Source organism: Bidens hawaiensis, unplaced genomic scaffold, assembly GCF_021521415.1.
Source record: "Bidens hawaiensis isolate Kalapana, Puna unplaced genomic scaffold, B.hawaiensis_p1.1 tig00015206_1, whole genome shotgun sequence".
NCBI classification, from domain to species: Eukaryota; Viridiplantae; Streptophyta; class Magnoliopsida; order Asterales; family Asteraceae; genus Bidens; species Bidens hawaiensis.
The window spans coordinates 450201-470863 of NW_027492352.1; the positions used below are offsets into that span (position 1 = coordinate 450201).

Below are 20663 nucleotides of genomic sequence, written 5' to 3' on the forward strand. Positions count from 1 at the left end.
ATGTCACATAAGTAAAAACATGTCACGTCATCAAGAAACTAATGGAGTTAGAGTCAGTTATGTTCACGAGTGATAGAAGAAACCACGTTACAAGTTGGGAGTGTTGAGAGGCAAATCGTTAGTTGAGGGTGTTACAGACCAATGAGTATAAATTATGAGTATTAAAAAAACCAACAACCCTTCTTTATTATTCCAAATTGATGTGATATGAGGAATTTAGGGGCTTTCATATTGGCTAAAGGGATGTCCAACTGCCGATTCGGTGTGGGGTGGTTGGTCAAATGTAATGTTTAAAATCATAATTAAGGACAACATATTCCGATATTGTTCTATTTCTTAGGTATAACAAAATTATACTTTAAATTTTGTCCACATTTCAACCAATTTCGTTTCACTTTATTTATATTAATAACAAGGTTTCATCCCACTTTATTTATATAATTATCAAGGTTTCATCCCGGGAGGAATGAGACCAAAGCCCCATCAATCTCTCGCATGGAAAAAACAGCTTCGTTATAAGATAATCTTTGTTCATGACAAGACTCGAATTCTTAATACAAGATGACACTTTCTCATCACACCTTTGTATCAATGTCCTACAAGCACCAAAGGTGGTTGCAGATGTTTTTAAAACAAGACCATTCATTGAGTTGGTCAAACTAGTGACTGGTGGAATCTTAGGATCAATCATGGTCGACATAATTGATTTGCAATGTCAAGACATATGTTTTTTCATAAAGTAATATTAAATCATTTCATTAAATTTCACAAAATGATAGAACATGGTTAGAACCATAAAAACTGATATATAAAAGTTGAATGTCGGGTATACAACAAAACTTGAGGGAAAAAGTACTATAAAAACCAACGGTGCAGCATGAAACTAACGTCCACAACCGAATATTCTATGTGCATCAAATGATTGTAACATAATAGTTAAATTATAATATTTTAAATATAATAGTAATAAATTCTATTATAAAAATAATAAATAATAAATTCTACATTAAACAAAACTCTTACAGTTTATTTATCAAAATCGTAGTTTGATTAACCACTAGGTTGGTGATCCATTAACAAAGACAAAACCTTTAAACATTTTGGGTTCAAATCCCATAGACGACGACAAATAATAAAGAAATTAACCGTCCAAAAAAAAGTTTGATTAACACTTATTTTCTTCAATTACAAACTAAAATAGTGAAATTTATTGAGAGACAAATAGTAATAGAAGAACTATGTATTCAATCAAATAAATGTGATTTTAAACAAATACATCTTTTTTTATAAATAAAACTTGATTTAGAGCCTGTGTCACACATAAGATGACCCAAATTATAAAATTACAAGTAAAGGAAATAATTACGTAACGTATATGAAAAAAATGTATTACATCTATGATTGCTTATATACCATGTGTACATAAATTGATTTTATACATATATCACAAAATGATTTTTTTTAAATAAACTTAATAAAAAAAATACACGTGCAACAACGTACCCGAGAATGCTTTTTCTATTGAAAATTTCATTTTTAGTGTCATATATGTATAATTAAAAGAATTTTGGTTATGAACCAATTTAGGAAATAAGACTTCTCATACAATAGTAGTTCTAACCACTTTGCCTGAGTATAATAGGAGTGTTACGTTTATTGATATATTTTTCAATTTACCACCTATCGAAGAAAATGAGAGCATTAAATTGTAATGACATATGTTTTTCAAAAACTATGTTTTTCTAACCTAAACCATGAAGAAGATTTTGATAAGTTTCAGTGGGCTTCTCGACTTTGTTATAATGACAACATAAAAATAACATGTTAACCCATTCAATTTTGTGAATATTTTGCTTCATTTGAGCATAATTTTTGATGACATGCTTCCCATAAAACGCTCAGTTCACAATTGAAAGAAAGGTTAATGCTAACACAAATATTGTAAATTTGATAAAAGTTAAAAGTATTGATAGGCGTGGGGTGGCATCTCGAAAGTGTGTGCATTTTTTTCTTAAATTTTAATATTCGAAGGAAAATTAGTCAATTTGTCAAATCCCGAACATTTTAATTATTTTAAAAATGCCCTTCAAAATAAACTTGAAACCCGAATCATGTTTAAAATTCTAACTTTCATCCGTTTGAAATTTTCAATTCAACACTTTGAACTCGTAACAATTTTGATGATAAGTCTATTTGCATTCTCAAACTTTTAAAAATACTCAGATTTCTCATTTTTTGGTCCGTAATAAATTCTGACCTGAATGTAGTTAACTTGTATCAAACAATTTATTTACCAACTTTTAACCAATAAAAATCATATTTAAGTTAAAAAAAAACCCGAAACAATCATTGATAAAAAAACTAAGAAATTAAATATGATAAACTCTGTTATGCCTGAAAGTGATTGGTATATACTATAATTACCTTTTAACATATATATAGTTTACTAAATTAATCAAAAAAATAAATAGATAGATTTAAAGCATATATTTATAATTTATAAATTTATATGACAATTTACAATAATAATAGTAATAATAATAATAGATTAATGGATAGATTTAAAAAAGTGCTAGACTTTTAAGCATATATTTATAAATTAATGATTAAAAAAATTACTTTGTAAAATGAAAACATATTCGAGTTTTGTTTTTATTTACATTCTTCTACGATATACATAGTACAATATGTTAATGATAACATCTGAAATTATATTTTTTTCAATCTTTGACAAAAATAGTTTGTTGTTAATTTTTAAATTTCACTTAGTATTTTGGATTATATAGTAAAATAATATGTTAATATATATATTTTTTTATAAAAATGTATACATATAATATAAATAGAATGTAAAAGAAAAGTGAATAATTATTGATCTATTATATATATATTAGGGCTAATTAATATTTTAGTTTTGGAGGAGAAAAAATTGTGAGAATTAACCAAAACATGACAAGTGTCGACATTTATTTTAGAATAGTTAGATGTTCAACGATGACACATACAACTTCTTCTAAGCACTACAACTTTTTTTTAGACCTTTGTCAATGAAAAAATTCAGATGTTTTAGAAAGCCCTTGAAATACGCAACATAAGTTCAGACTCATAATAAAGAATTTCTTTTTAACTGAACTGATTATGAATTCAATCAACTAATTACCGTATCACCTTTTATGTAGAAAAACAATGGTAGAATTGTAGAAGTTCTAGTAGAACCATCACACATAAGATTTTTGTTTACTTATGAAATACTACCTTCCTACTATAATATCGTAGAATTGGACGATTTTGTGGCACAATCTTTCGTTACTATTTAAACAGTTTTGAAACAAGTAAACTAGGGCTTTTCTTTTGTAATGGATGGTTAATTTTGCTAGATATATTGTATTTGGGGATGGGTGTGTATAGACATTTCAATGAAGATGTTATATAAAGTAGTGTCTTTTGTAAGATGTCTTGATGTTTGATGGTCTATGAATGACACAACATCAACTTTCTATAGATGACCGATAAGGTTTTAAAGATGTTGCAAACCATGTTAGCTACATTTGACATTATTTTGTTAGAGCAAGATTTTACAGCCTCTAATTGTAATATCGCCAATCAAAATAAATGTAATACTATACGATCTATCATTTTGGACTATTCGTCATATCAGTGCCACCTTAACGTTTTTCTTCCACCCTTCAACTTACAATTCAACCTACATTATACTCCATTCTCCATCATTCGCTATCGTTCCAATTATTTAAATATAAAGTAAATGAAAAAAGAGAATGAAAAAGAAATGATTGGACGCGGTCTCCATGGTTTAGCTTAGAGAGACCCTGTCACTAGTGACCATTGGAAGTGGGCACGGTGTACCAGTAAAACCATTCGTTTCATTTCAACACTACGAGTGGCCACTAGAGGTGTATACCTCACAACCTAATGGGCTGTTTGGCAAACTCTACACCAGTAACTTAGTGCTTAATTTATAATAGATCTAAATTATCAAAAGACCCTAAGCCAGTAAATGTCGAGTTACTGTTGAGTACGCCAATATGGTGGTGATTGGTGGCGGTGGGTCGAGGAGATGGTACATGAGTGATAGACTAATGGTTGTAAACACATGTGAATGAACAAAATGGCAAAATTTTCATTCAGTATCATCTTAAAATCTAATGGGTAAGAGGTTTGTTGACCAATTTAGATGTATCATTCTACCATTTTGTTAAACCCAACATAAGGCTGATCGATTCAGAGGTAGTCTTTTAATGAAATCATTAAAAGGCTACAGAAGAGCCCCTATCTCGTTCTTCATTCCAGACATTGAATGTCGCAACCCCAACTGTGGAATGTCGATTTGCCAAAAATCTTCAGAAAAGAAAAATACCCCTATATCATGGGTTTTGTAAATCACATATAATAATGTAAGAAAAACATGAAAATACGGTTAAACTGTTTAAAATCATAGTAAATAATCGTATTAAAAGCAAAAATAAAAAAGAAAGTAAAAAAAGCCGAGTTAAGAAAAGAGGTAAATATGATATTTTTTTTAAAATATGGGTACATTTTCATATTATGTTTTTGATAAGTTATATCAAAATGTATATGCACAATATTTTAATTACTAAAAATGAATATGTATGATATCTAGAATTTGGAAAAATACATAAGGTATTTAAAATACAACTCTGCAATAAATAAATAAAAAAAAATGATTTGTTTCACGGTTTTACACTTTTACCTATAAACAATAACATCACATTTTTTGTTTGTAGATCATTCTACGAACAACCATACTTAAAAATGAAAAAAAAATCATTTGCACAAAAGATTTGAACTTTACGACATATGACTGGACAACTAAAGCAAGTATTATTATTATTATTATTATTATTATTATTATTATTATTATTATTATTTTTTGTTTGAGTTTACTAAATTTCAAATCATGTAACATTTAAATAAAGCTTATTATATTATTTACAATCAAATTAATGTAAAAAAACTATTATACAACTCAAAGAACTAATGAATAAATTTATGAAATATCAATGTAAAATGTAAGATATCAATATAAGCAATTTGGTTATGAGTAAGATATAGTTAAAAAAAATATAATAAGCAAAGTTTAATAATATCATTTTATATTATAATGTTAAGTTTTTCTTATTATTTTATTTAATAATTCATCCCTTTAAAAAAAAGAAAAAAGATTAATTCACTATGCACGTCACGTGTAGTTTTGGAAAACCAAATCAATTGCATTTTATATTTGGGTCCATTAAATTATGGGGCTTCGTAGAGCACCTTCAAATGCATGTCCCAAAATTCACAAAACCCGTCCCGACAAGAAACCGGCTGCTAATTCTTACTTTTTTTCTCTATATTTGTTTATTTATAAACGGGTGTTACAAAAATGGTTATTTACAAACCAACTATCAATAATACCTATTTCTTAAATCTATCAAATAATTACCACTTAATAATTTCTTACATATACTTATTTGAGATATATGCCACAATAATGTAATTATATAACATGTTACAATTTACAACCTAGAATTTCGTCATCCTAATGTGGGTCTAACACAATTCTGTATGCGAGTTTTCATAAAAAATTAGTTCTACCGTGGAGTTCGTTTCATATTTCAACTAATCCGATCTCGTGTTCATCTTGCACGCATGATTTGCGACATTATTATTCTCATCAGTTTCTATAGGTGTGTTTCTCGATAAACCACTTATTCATCCTAAGTTCATATAAACCAACAACTTAATAAGGTTAAAGAATTAAAGAATGTTTGGAAAATAGTATGTAGGTGAGATGTTATGTACTTATGTTAGCGTTATAATATGCCGTGAATAACCTTTTGGTAATTTGTTATATTTATATTCATTATGTCCTCTAATTTACTAAATAAAATATTAGTAATCTAGAATAAAAATACGCATTAAATGTAATTATAATTAAGTTTGAAAAAAAGAAAAAAACCATAGCTTTATTTAAGAGAAAAAATAGAGTAAGAAAAGAATTAAAATACTTAAGTAGTTCATGTAACTCAGTTTGAAAAAAGTAGTTCATGTAACTATTTAGTCTCAAGGCACTTCGTCCCACATCGACTAGAAGAGAAACTTTCGTCTGCTTTATATTATCTAGGTGTGTGTTTACAATCGTCTTTTTGGGCAAATCCGATAAAATTGTAACGATATAGAGAAGATTAGCATGGCCCTCCAGGATGACCCGCACGAATTTTGTTCAGTTATTAAGTTTTATACAATATATAACTAATGCCTTATATATGAGATTACAATAATTTCTTTATCAACATAATGCTTTAATGATCAAACCCGTAGATTCAACAGTGTTCAAAAGTAGGCAAACTAACAAATCTGATCTATTTCAAGCTTTATTAGCATTACACAGTTTGAGATTAAACATAAATAAATCAACCAAATTAAAGAGCAAAATGTTGGAAAGCATGCCCAAGAACACGAAACAAGTCTTTAATGTTTATAATAAATTTTTACACTTGTACACTAATTACATACCCCTAACCATTTATATAAACTAATTAACTTCCTAAACATCAAACTCTTACTTTCTTGACTTTCAAACTAATAAGATAAACATAAACTACTGGACCGATAAATCTAAGCATTCAAACTATTAACTAAATACTAATTAAACTCTTTCACTTTAGCCCTCCAACTTTCTTTTAAACGCGTTATGATATTAACTTTCAACAAGAAACATAGACTAAGTTGCATTTGCATCAACAGTGAGGCGTTTTTAACCTTAATTCAACCCACTAAGAAAAAACTGCCATAACAGAAGGTGGAAATGGTCTAGAAATCGTTGATCCCGCTTATCAGCAAAACTCGATCAGGTGACGGGCTCAGAAGTGTGATCAGGGCCGAAATGCTGACAGAGAGTAGTAATAATAAGGCATCAAATATCCCTCCACAGTAGCAGAATGTGCTTGCAGACAAGCAATGTTAATGACTTCACCATGGTGATTGTTGCAGTTGCATCTTTGGTATGTGTCGGTTTTCTAGCGATATTCAAGGCTCATTGATCGGTGCACGGTTCTTGGGGTACGTTTAAACTGTTACGTTTTATTTGACTACCGTAGTTGTGGTCTTGGGTAGTCGGGTGTGTCATATGCAGTTGGGAATTTGGTAAAGAGATTGATTGGAGGAGCTCGGGTTGTTTGAGACAAGTTCTAACGTAGCTGTGACTGTTCTTCCTGAAGTCGTGTCTTCATATTACTGATGTTTAGTTACTTCGGTTGTTTGAGTCGTTTAGGGATGTCTTTATAAGTGTGTGAGGTATTTTGTCATTTCAATGTTGTATGTTATTTGGGTCCACTTTGTATTAAGGAGTAGTTTTGTATTATAAATTTTGTAACAGTATTATGTTTTGTCCCACATCGACAGAGATGTTTATTAGGATCACTTAAAATTGCTGAGGTTGAACACACAGCTGTCCTTTTTTGATAAATTTGTATCGTTTCTTAAATCGTGTCCTCGTGCAAAGGACGACAGACACCATTTGAGAAACGTTATAAATTTTTATTTCTTCCTCATTTTTTTTTGCTGGAACACTAATTTTTATTTTCCGACCTCAGCTGATTTCATCTATGATTGACAGTTTGAACGACAGAGAAAGCTTTGATGTAACATCCTAAATTTTAATTATAAATAAAGAAAGTTATGTTTAGTGATTTCACGCTGTTAATTATTTAATGTCGAGTAAGGAGGGAGTTGGGCTTAGATTACGTAAGATGGGTTAAATGAGAATGGGCCTTGGGTCCGTGGGCTTGAGAGATATAAATACCCATCCCAAGCCCAAAATATCATTTATTTCCATCTTTCTCTTTTACACACTCAAAAACACACATAACCGACCGAGATCCGAAGTCGAGACCCGAGATTTTGCTGGTAGATCTGAGTTGGAAAGGTAAGAACTAATCCCGCAAAGCTAATATTACTGAAAATGGTTAGGATTTGACGGGTTAATCGGACCCGAAACCCAACTGCCCAAATCGGACCCCTAAAACGTCGATTTTAGGCCGATTTGATGGTTGGGATTTGTAGGCGCCGATCATACGATTCCGTGGGTACCAAAATCGAGTTATTTGGCTAAGAAACGAAGGAGTTATGGGCCAACAGATCTGCAGCGCGACAACTTCGCCTTCATCTGGGCAACTTCGCCTTCAAGCGATGAACTTCGCCTGAAAGCTAAGTTCGCCTGATGAACTTCGCCTGCAAGCCAAGTTCGCCTGATGATAAGTTCGCCTGAGGTTTAACTTCGCTGAAAAGCTAAGTTCGCCTAAATGGTAACTTCGCCTAAAAGCCAAGTTCGCCTGAGGTTTAACTTCGCTGAAAAGCTAAGTTCGCCTAAATGGTAACTTCGCCTAAAAGCCAAGTTCGCCTGAGGTTTAACTTCGCTGAAAAGCTAAGTTCGCCTAAATGGTAACTTCGCCTAAAAGCCAAGTTCGCCTGAGGTTTAACTTCGCTGAAAAGCTAAGTTCGCCTAAGGTTTAACTTCGCCTAAAAGCCAAGTTCGCCTAAGGTTTAACTTCGCCTAAAGTGAAGTTCGCTTAGAAAATAAATTAAAAACCTAATGGAAAATGTGTTAAGGCAGTTATCGAAAATAAAATTTTTCCAAGCTGACCTGGCAGCTTAACCCCAGCCAGGGGCTCTGCCCCTTGGACCCCGCTAGGGGCTGCCGCCCCTAGAACCCCGCTGCCAGGGGCGCTGCCCCCGGACCCCCGTTCGTTGTGGGTCATATATAGATAGAAATACAAAACGAGTAGTAGTAGTTAATTGATATGTGTAAATATTATACAGTTAGCCGAGCCCAGTTAAAGAAAGGAATTACGATCAACGGCGAGCGTAACAGGATCCAGGTGAGTTTCTAGCCCCATTCCTTGTTATGTTTTCGGGGCTGTGTGCATACTTGATGTGTTGTTAATACATTTATCCTAAGTGATAAGTGTATGCCATATGTGATATATGTGATATGTATGAATGATTGCTTGATGGTACGTGAACGATCTTCGGATATTGCACGTACTGTCAGGTTGTAACGTTATAAATATGGTAAGTATGATATGTATGAATGATTGCTTGATGGTACGTGAACGATCTTCGGATATTGCACGTACTGTCAGGTTGTAACGTTATAAATATGGTAAGTATGATATGTATGAATGATTGCTTGATGGTACGTGAACGATCTTCGGATATTGCACGTACTGTCAGGTTGTAACGTTATAAATATGGCAAGTATGATATGTATGTTTATGTCTATGAACGTAATAAAGTTAATAAAAGAAGGAAATGACGGTTGTATGGTTGTATGGTTACGAAAAGGGTACCAAGCCCTAATAATACTCGAGGTATGTTGCATGGTTGTATGGTAACGAAGAGGAAACTGAACCCTACTAATATTCGAAAGCAAGGGACCAGACCCTTATAATATCTGTGATGTTAGGGACCAGACCCTTATAATATCTGTGATGTTAGGGACCAGACCCTTACAATATCTGTGATGTTAGGGACCAGACCCTTATAATATCTGTGATGTTAGGGACCAGACCCTTACAATATCTGTGATGTTAGGGACCAGACCCTTAAAATATCTGTGATGTTAGGGACCAGACCCTTATAATATCTGTGAGGTTATAGGGCGAAAGGCTCTTTAAAACGTATGATTATGAATGTAAAGAAAGTATGTAAGTAAGAAAGAAAGTATGTAAGTAAGAATGAAGGTATGAGTACTTATGTGTGTATAAAAGAAAGTTATGAGGTTAAGTACGTATGTATGTAAGAAGGTGTTGTATGGTATTGTATGATTAACTAGAACTCACTCAGCGTAGCTGACTTTTAGTATGCACGCAGGTGAGTAGGATGAGACAGCTGGCTTGAGTGGAGGACACATGGCAGAAGACTAAAGCCTGGCATCTGAAGACCTGATATGTTTTATAAGTTATGTTTTAATTTTGGAAAGACAAAAGGAATGTTTTACGACATGATTATGAATTGATATGTAATGTTTTATGAAAGTTTTATATTCTGCGTAAAGTTTTAATTAACTCTGATATTTAGAACTGTGTTTATGAGTAAATCCAACACGAAAGTAGGGTTACCGGTGACGGGGCCTTACATTTGATATGGAACTCTTTTTCATCGTTTTTTGTTGACCAATAATGCGTAAAAATTATAACACTAGAAAGCTATGTTGAGTCTGTATGTGCTAATATCTTTCACTTAAGACCAGATGGCCCAAGATGGGTTATTTTAAACTAATGATATCAATGTAGCTGAAGATGGTTTTGAATTGCAATAAAAAAAAATGTTGATACTATGCTATTATTGCATTCAAATTTACTACTTGACACTTGTTTTCTGTAAATAGTATCATTTCCAAGTATTACTTTGATGTCTTCTATTTTTCTTGCTTTCCTTTTCATGAGCATATTAGTAGATATTCGTTTTGTTCACGAACCAAACACCCCAATCAGATCCTTAGTTTAGTTGTATGTACACTTGTTGTATAGATTTGGGCGTGTTTAACATGTTTTTATCATTCACACCGACGGTTCATTTCAGTTCATTTTTTTTCTGCGTTTCTAAATGTTTTAATCAAGTACACTTTAAATTGTGATCTTGCTTGTTAATACTGTGAAACTTTTAAAGTTTCTGGTGATCAAGAAACTAGTAGTAGCATAGATGATATTATGCTATGTTTTTCATCATTAGGTGATAATAAAGTTATTGTAACCATATATAAAGCTTTAGTTGCATCTAAGAACCTTAAAAATCCAACAGAATGTGCTTGTACTTTGTAGGTCAACCTAACATGGCAGATATGTTTCAATCTATATTAAGATTACACAGTTGTCCCATTTGTTTGTCTTACCATATTTATTCAAATTCTTGCTAACCCAAGCTCTCAACTAATGAAAGTTTTTTTCCAGCACCGGCTCATGGAACCAGTGGCTGATCCAGAATTTTTTTTCGGTGGGTTCACTTTTTTTAGATACTACGAAGTACAATTTTTTCCAGGTTGTTCGATGATTCGAGTCAGGTAAGGTTCATCAAATAATAAAATTAAAACACGATACAATAATAAAAAATAAACATCATCGTCAGCAATTAAAAATACTCACAGAAAAGGCCTGTGTTTTCAATATCGTACCTGTTAAGCGTGTCTCATAGCAACCTATTGAATGCGCTTTTATTCTAAATAAGGGAAAGCAAAGAACAAATAGGGACCGATAGGCCTGTAAACGAACCAAATGAACACGTACATGGACATGTTCGTGTTCGTTCACATAACTTTAAACGAACACGGAGACGAACACTTAATCGGACAAAAATCTGTCTTCAAGTTCATTCATTAAAAAAATGAATATGTGCGCGTTTTTTTGTGTTCGTTCATTTAAAATATAAACAAAACGAACATAAATGAACACAATTGAAACAAAGATAAAAGAACACATATGAACAAACGTAAATAAACACAAAAATAAGTGAACGTAAATGAACACGAACGAACAAATATAAAGCGTTAAGTAATTGATCCAGCGAAAGTTTCATTCAAAAATGAACATAAACGAATATCAATAGACAAACATTCATGAACATAAATAAACGACCATAACGTGTGTCCATTTTCTTCGTTAAATTAAATGAACACAAACTTTTTATTCATGTTCGTTCATTTATTGAAACAAACATAAACAAATTTCCCGTCAAACGGTTCACGAACAATTAATTAAACGTTATGTTCATTTTCATGCCTAGCTACAGGTACATAATTGTATATATTTTGATTCCTTGCTATGCCAATAACGAGAATCAAGAAGAGAGCAAAATGTTAAATGATTAAAAAAAATAGTTACTACTACAAATATCTTGAGAAATTTTGGTTAATATAGCAAAGTAAGCATTTAAAAAAAATGAAATGGCACGGGCTAGCCTTGAACCCAAGACCAACAGACGTAAACTAAATCCCCTTACCACCAATAAACTTCTTCATTTTTGTTTATGGGTTCACTCCAAATTTATTAAGAGGTTCACTCATACTTTTTTATATAGCTACTCTAGTAATTTTTCGAAACTCAGTGGGTTCCCGTAAACCCGTATCTACACTACTAGATCCGCCCATGCATGGAACGATAACCTAACCGGCTTATTATTTGCTTGGCTTTTTCGCCTATGTCAGGTTTATTCACTTATCTGTGTGAGAATATATGACTCAATTCTTTAAAAGAAAATGGGTTGATGAGACAAAAATAATTTGTATATGGGTTTATTTAAAACTAGACACAAGGAAGCAATCACCATAACCACAAACAAACAACCAAAGGAAACAATTACAAGAGCTAAACTATATAGGAAACAATCATCATAATCTTGCTAATCAAGTCAGCTTATAATTAGACAGTCACATTAAACAGTTTCAAAGTCTAATCAAAACAGATATGCAAACACACATCATTAATTTCTAATAACCTAGAGGTGTATATCATTCATTCATCATCTACCTTCTGCTTTTTCCTCCAAGATCTTCAAATTAGACGCCCATGATTCCTCCTCTGGGAACAAATAATCCATGCATTCCTCGTACAGCAGCACCATCATCAGATTCAACCCGTTTTCTCTTCAGCTTCTTTGTACGGTCCAAAAGCCTCTCGTATAGTTGTCTTGCTCTTTCAAATTCACCTTCTGCTATCTCAAACTCAATGTATGCCTTCCACAACAACTCTGGCATGTCAAGTGCAGGCTGTGCAATCGCAAGCTCAAAAATTGCCCGGGCCCGCTCGGTCTCACTCAAAGATTTCTCCAGCTCAGCATACTTGCTCCACGCGTAGCAGTTTTCAGGCGACAACTCGAGATACTTTTCGTATAGTTTCCGACAACGATCTATGTTGCCAAGCTGCAGCTCAATCTCAATGTACTTGTTAAAAACCTTATCTTTAGGTGCAACTCCAATTGCATTACCAAGATTTGAGCGCGCACCCGAGAGATTCAACTGTCTGATCTCAAACTGGGCAGCCAATAACTTCGCGAATGAAAACTTGTTATGTGGAATCAGTTTCAAACACTCGCTATAAACGCCCCTTGCTCTAGAAACATTTTGTGCATCAAGCTCTTCATACAATGCATAGTTAATCCAAAAATAAATATATCTCTGCCAGTATCGTTTCTCGTCGGCCGGAGGCACGTTCGCAATCGCTCTTTCGTAAACCTCACGAATTCGCGGTTTGTTCCCGACACTTTCCTCCAGTCTGATGTAATCAAACCACGTGTCATAACTCAAAGGGTTCTTTACAAGTTGTTCCTCGTACTGAAACCGCCTTTTCGCCAAAATTGCTTCATCGACACCCTCGCGACCCTTTGCTCGGTCGTTGATGGATCTTGCACGGTCAGTCTCCTTGTTTCGTAAGTCAAATTGAAAATACGAAAGCCACGCGTGTTGGTCGGGTTCCCAAGTCATCCACCTTTCAAATATTACCCTGGCGCCTTCAACGTTCCCGAGCATCTCCTCCATGTGAACATATTTATACCACAGCTGATCCACTCTCGGTCCCAAACGTTCCTGGCCCGATCAATGAATTTGTTTTTCGTCAGCATACTCGAGCCACATTGTGTGGTCTCTGGGATCGACATCGAGTGCGCGCTCCCAGACGGACCTGGCGCGGTCGAAATCCTCCCATTTAGCATACTTGACCCAGACTCTTTTGTTCCACCTGACTCTCCTAACCGAGTCTTCGAATTCTTTCCGCTTTCGGTGATGGGGTTCGTGAAGGTCTCTCGCTTCACGTATAATCTGGTCGGCGGTGATTTGAACGGGAGCAGGTGTTTTATTCTTAACCTTCACTGCCCGGGGAAGAAGATGATAATTATTATTACTTGCCATCGCCATATTGCTACGGGAACAAAGAAAGAAAGAAGAACGAGTGAACAGATCGATTTACTGATCGAGATTAACAAACCCTACGATTAGGATTAAATTGTATTAGTGAAGGCGAATGGGGAAAACAAACAATGCATTGAGTTGAATTGAAAATTCATCCCGCCCTATTTATTTACGTAATATGGCGGTTTCTGCACAAAATTAATTATAAAAGTATTATATTGTTTTATTCAAAAAATTAATAATAATAAAAACAATAAAAATTAAATAGTGGTGGTTTTTCTGGATAGCTTTACAATCCTTTAAATAAAATTAGAATCTCGTCTCATCCTATGTTCATTTTTTTTATATATATTCTTATCAAAATAACTATAACAAACAATGTGGGATGATTTTTTATATATATACTAGTTTTATCCGTTGTTTTATTGTATGAAAGTTAATTATATACTTATGGTTTGATGATAAATTATTTTAAAAATAAATGAGATGTTATAAAAAAAATATATGGATTTGATGAGACCCAAGACCCGCTTATTTTTTTACTATAAAATTGGTTTTTTAATTATAAATAATATACATCTTTTTTTAAATAAATCATATTTTAATTTTTAGTTTATCCATACTTTATAGTTTTTTATATCAAATATTTGGTGAGATTAATTTTTAATTTAATGAGATGTTATAACCCGTTTAAGAAATATCTAGGTTTGATAAAACCCATATCCGTTTAAAAAATATCTGTTTAGATAGTAGATACGGAACTAGACCTACATCTTTCATGGCCCAATGTTGAGCTAAGGTTAAAATAAATATATACTCCACAAAATATTATTGCACACACTTTTATCTGGTTATTTTATTTCTACTTAACCTAATTATCTAATATATATAATTTATAAGTTTGGTGTCGCTAAGTCGTTATTGGGCCACTTGGCGGCACCTTACTTGTACACACAATTTTGATTTTTTGTTTTTGTTTCGTTTTGTTAGCGTGACGAAAACCGACCCAATTCGCATATACTTAACGTTTGGGACCGACAAAACTTAGTTTTACCAACGTCCGAGTTTACTGACCGACACCACACCACACCATTGGCCCACTCCATTTTTATATATATTTTTTTCTTTTTTAGCTCTGGTACCGTAACGTATATAGCCGAAACCTACCGAATTTGTGTCCAGTTACCACCTCAATGACCAGACTGACAACGTTTGGGTTTTACCACTGTCCGGGTTTACTGACCAAACAAACTTCATTTTAAATAATTTATCTTTTTTATATGTTAGTTTGTCGAAAATATATTTTTTGGACGCTAAGGTTTTACCGTTTTACCAATGGTGTCTATATCGTAAACAATACTAACTGAATTCACATCAATTCACCGACGTAACGCTCGGGTTTTACCAACACCCATGTTTCAACGTTGAGATTTTTTCTAATTGCCCCGGCATAATGCGCCGGATGAAAATCTAGTATAAAATAAGAGTCATTATTGTTTGCGTATCATACTAGCATTACTCATCCATTATTTAGTATATTATTTATTACTCTTTTCAATAAGCTTTTGGTTTTCGTTAATATATGAATAACGTTCTTTTTGTATAGATATTATTTACCAAAATATTTTTTTTATGAACATTAGTAAACTTTTATCAAATCCTCTAAAAACAATTAAACGAATGCGCATAGTACATTGATTTTTATTGATAAAGACTTGTTTATAAATGTCAAACGAGATGATGTTATAGCTAGATTTCAAAAACTGTAAACTTGTAGATAAGGACTTTTCATATGTTCTATTCTATATATGCATTTTTAAGAACGCTTCACGTACCTTTTTGATTATATGATATTTTCTTCGCCTATTCTTTTCTTATATGATCCAACCCGATTTAACCCGACCGGAACTGCCGAACATCAGAAAAATAAAGATATGTATACATATACCGATTTGACCCGACCCGACCCAAACTGTCGAAGTGGACACAAAAATTTTATATTTATCTATAGTTGAGCACCGATCCAAAAAAAATCCCGACCCATGTAAGAAAATTTCCTGGGTTCTTCACTGTAAACGAGTAAACGACAGAGAAAGCTTGGACATTGAACTCTTTTTATTGTTTTTTGTTGACCAGTAATGCATCAAAGTTATAATACTGGAAAGCTTTGTTGAATCTGTATGATGTGCTAATATCTTTAACTTAAGACCAGATGGCCCAAGATAAGTTATTTTAAACTAATTATTTGTTTATCAATGTACCCGAAGACGGTTTTGAATTGCAAAAATGTTGATACTATGCTACCACTACGTTCATATTTACTACTTGACACTTCAACATAATACTTATTTGCTGTAAAAACTATCAGTTCCAAGTATTACTTCATTCATAGTCTTTCATTTTTCTTGCTTTCCTTTTTATTTCATGAGCATATTCGTAGATATTCGATTTTGTTCACGAACCAAACACCCTATCAGTTTCTTAGTTCAGTTGTGTGTACACTTCTCTCATAGATTGGGACATGTTAAACATGTTTATCATTCATACTTTAACCTAAAGTGGGGTGTTTGAATGTTTTAATCAAGTACACTTATGTTCTCAAGTTTTTGGCCATCTAAAAATTAGTAGCATAAATGATATTAGGCTATGTTTTTTTTATCATCAAGTGTTTTTATGTTAAAAGTATAGTTATTGTAGTCATATACAAAGCGTTATTTACATCTAAAAACCTTGAAATGGAGATGATCGGGTAAGTAAATTACCCGTTAATAATTCAAATGGTCGTTTAAAAAGAATCTAAACACCTTGAAAATTGTGGGGAAAAGTGTTTGTTGGTCAAATGGAAAATATTATAGCACTTTAAATGGTATAGTTAGTGTAGTATAGCACTCTATAAATGGTAGCAAAAACATTACCCTATCAATCCAACAAAATTCCCATAAAATATAAGGATACAAACATGAATGATCACCACAAAAACCAGCATCCCAAAATTCAATCTGTCACCTTTCTTTCTTAAATTGCAAACAAAAAACAAAACACAAAGAAACGTGTATGAACTCGGATCAAATATCATCATCTTCCCAACGTCTACAAAGAATAGCTCGGAATCATTTGTAAAAACTGTGATCTTGCTAACGCGTCGTTCGAAAACCGACCCAAAACCGCAATTGTAGCAGTATTACTACCAAATTTCTCAATCCCTCTAGAAATCATACAGGTGTGATTAGCTTCAACAACTACCATAATATTCCCACCTAATAATGGAGAAACCGTTTCTGCAATCTGTCGACTCAGTCGTTCTTGAACTTGTAGTTTAAACCCGTGAAAATGTACAATCGACTGCAATAAAGATTTCCCTATCGGGTTTATTTCTTCACCTGACATGTAACCTATATGAACCAACCCGTAAAACGGAAGCAAATGATGTTCACAAAGTGACCATAAAGATAAATTAACCTCGGATCTAACAAGTTCTTTAGTATTACCAAGCCCAATGGGCCTCAACGGGATAGTGGCAAGCCCGTTAAGCTTCATCTCCAAGTTTGAATATTTAAAGTTCAGGAGCCATTTTATAAACCGACTAGGCGTACCCACAAGATCTTTTCTAGATGGGTCTTGACCCAACGACCTTAAAATTGACACAACGGCTATCTCCATGTCAGGATTACCACCAGGCCCCACTTTCTGGGACCGTGACGGGCACCAAGAATCTTTTAACGAGTTTCTTGAACGAATATTATCTAAACTTATGCCTCGACATCTTAAAAGCCCAAAAAAGTCAATCCAGTTGACCGAATCTTTATCTTCAAAAGTACCCAAACCCGACCCGACTATAGTTTTGGCAAATCTTTTGTGGTTTGAGTCGAGAAAAGCCGACTGGAAATTGGGGAAATGAATGTGTGAGCATTGAAGAATAACCGCAACACCGGTCGGGCTGATTCCGTGATGTAAACCAAAGCAAATATCATCTGCTAAATGTTGTGGGTCTTGGAAACGCCTGGCAAAAATATCAGCGACCCGGGAGAGTTTGCTAAGGCCCACAACCCGTTGACCGGATGGAATGTAGCCCACATGGCATTTAACCTGGAACGGGAGTAAACAAGACTCACAGTATGAGAAGAGATCGATATCTCTAACGAGAACAAGCCCACCAGCTCCTCCAGCTAGCCCGGTTCCGTTTTCTACACCGACTTCCGGGAATAATGCACCTTGGACTATATCTTTAACGTTCTGTTTGTACCCTGCATAAGCCCAAAACAACACACATGTTAAAAACCTTTATGAACAATCAACATGTGAAAAGATTATAAAGGTTATAGCATTCTAATAATAATCCAATCGTTATAAAGATGATTTTTTTTTGTGGGGGTGTGTGTGTGGGGGGTGGGGGGGGGGGTGGGGGGTTGACATTACAACACACTTTGAATAACTTTCGACCAGTTTGAATGGCTTCCTATTTATCTACTTAATTACTTTACCACTTTGAAACAAGATCAACCCATTCATAAGTAAACGGGTCAAAATCCCACCTCCAGGTGAACATCTAAAAAAGCCTCAGCAGGTCAAAACGGGTACTTTTGCATTAACAAGTCAACACATGCAAGATCAGGCTGAATTAGCTAAAAACATACTTTGAATGACTTTTGCAACATTTAACTAGCTTCCTATTTAACTTTCAACATGTTTAATCAGCTTCCTATTTTAGCTATCTATTTATTTTACCACTTTGCACAGGTCAAACATGTCAGGTCAGAAACATTTTTATCCATCAAGTTCAAATCTCTTTATGAGCATGAACACTTAATGCGTTAAGTGATTATAATGGTGATAGTATTCGAATAATAATAATCCAACCATTCATTAAAATGATCTATGAGGCTTTTAACATTAGAATTTAAAACACGCTTTGGATGACTTTCGACCCGTTTAGCTAGTTTCCTATTTATAGCTATAGATTCATTTTCCCACTTTGACCCGTTAGAGATAACACATACTAGGATCAACCCATTTATAACTTAACAGTTCAAAATGCCACCTCGAGATCAACATCTATAGAAACCACAGCAGATAAAAAACAGGTACTTTTGCATGTACTGATGAAATAAAATGACAGATCTGACTTTCAACGACTCGTTCAACTAACTTCCTACTTGGCAAGCACTTTTAACATCCACCTAACTTCCAAGTACACTATCTAACTACCACTAACCTACAATCAACATATTATCATTTCTTTAAGCAATCCACTATCAAAAACATCTTATTCCAATTCTCAAAATTCAAATCAGATTCAACCAAACCAAGATCAATAAAACCATTAAAACACATAATTCAACACAAAAACAAAAAGATTACCTTTGGTCCCTTCTCGAAGGGCCTTCGCAACCCGAAGAGGCGTCTTTCGAAGGCCTTCTCTATTAACATCTTCCCCCAAACCCTGCAACAAAACCTTGACAGCATCTTCAATAGCCACAGTCTCTGGTTGATGCTCAAAATCATCATCAAGCTTCACACCATTTTCAAGAACCACACAATAGTGACCCTCATCTAAAGCTCCCATTGAAAGAAACAGAAACCCTAATCAAGATTCAATTTTTTCAATCAAAGTCTTCACCTTTTTCAATCAAGATTGAATCTTTTTATCAAAAAGATCCCTAATTTGAAAAACCCAGATGGGAAAATACAAATAATAATTGTTTTGGTTAATATTTTGATGAATTGAATAGATAAAGGAAAAGTGGCCACTGGTTAGAGATATGGGAGATGGGGCAGAGAAAACGGTTGCAATTTGTGTGAATTATATAGAGATTGTGAAAGGGTATGTATGTGTGTGTATGTATGTATTGGATTATTATTATTATTATTAAATTATTAAATTAATAATAATAAAAATGAAGAAATGGTAATAGTAATAATAATAATAATAACAGATCCAATCCCAACCTTGGATCTTTGAGGTTGTTGATGAATTAGGGTTATCGGCGGCTGTGTCTTTTTGGGGGTGGGCCCAGGATGCAAGATCTGGGTAGGAAAGCTATCGTTGTCAAACTGTTACACATACGTAAAGGTGTGGGTGTGGGATATATAGATACAGATACATGGGTGTGTGTGTGTATGTATTGGTTTGGTCACTTTGGTGGTGGTGGTCAAGTAGGGTTTATACGACTCACTCACCAACCGTCTGTTGGGTTGGGTTGGGTTCGGGTCGGGTCAAGAATGGTGTGACATCATGACTCCACCAACCCACCATGGAAGTTGACTTTTTTCCATTGAAAGTTGGAATATTTTATATCCCTATGATTGCAGATCTCAAAAACTCGCACTAATATGGTCGTCTTACATTTAATGTTTTTAAAGATCTAGTTAATGTGTTCTTATTTATATACAAAGTCAAAACAATTTATACTTACGGGGGAGGGGTGGTTCCATTTTCTTCACACGCACCATCCAATGGTGGTGTGCCACATCACTAACTCCAAATCTATCATATTTGATGGATTTTAGGAGGGGTGGTGTGGTGTGATAGGTTTTGGTATATATACATACATATATATATATATATACATATAGGTTTTTGTGTGAGTGAGAGGAGTGTATTTGGGGTGTATATATATACATATAGGTTTTTGTGTGAGAGAGAGAGTTCCATCACTCAAACCCATCACTTGCGTGATGGCCATCACGCAACTATAACCATCACGCTTGAAGAAAGGACCGACGGCGGTGTTCAATTACCCAT

The 20663-nt window shown here is 33.8% G+C and overlaps 1 protein-coding gene, 1 non-coding gene and 1 pseudogene across 2 annotated transcripts; 1 reads left to right on the forward strand and 2 right to left on the reverse strand.

Annotated features, from left to right (window-relative positions):
* Positions 1–6159: 6159 nt before the first annotated feature.
* On the forward strand, positions 6160–6260 carry LOC143548651 (U6 spliceosomal RNA). Its single transcript, XR_013137994.1, has one exon. It is a non-coding gene; the product is annotated as a U6 spliceosomal RNA (small nuclear RNA).
* A 6314-nt stretch (positions 6261–12574) lies between these two features.
* LOC143548641 (pre-mRNA-splicing factor clf1 pseudogene) lies at positions 12575–13927 on the reverse strand (annotated as a pseudogene).
* A 2905-nt stretch (positions 13928–16832) lies between these two features.
* On the reverse strand, positions 16833–19764 carry LOC143548650 (GTP cyclohydrolase 1-like). The gene is made up of 2 exons (XM_077039755.1): positions 19280–19764; positions 16833–18165 (listed from the first exon to the last, which is right to left on the reverse strand). The coding sequence occupies exons 1-2, from the start codon at positions 19482–19484 to the stop codon at positions 17012–17014; spliced, it is 1359 nt and encodes a 452-aa protein (XP_076895870.1). The 5' UTR covers positions 19485–19764; the 3' UTR covers positions 16833–17011.
* Between the last annotated feature and the right edge of the window lie 899 nt (positions 19765–20663).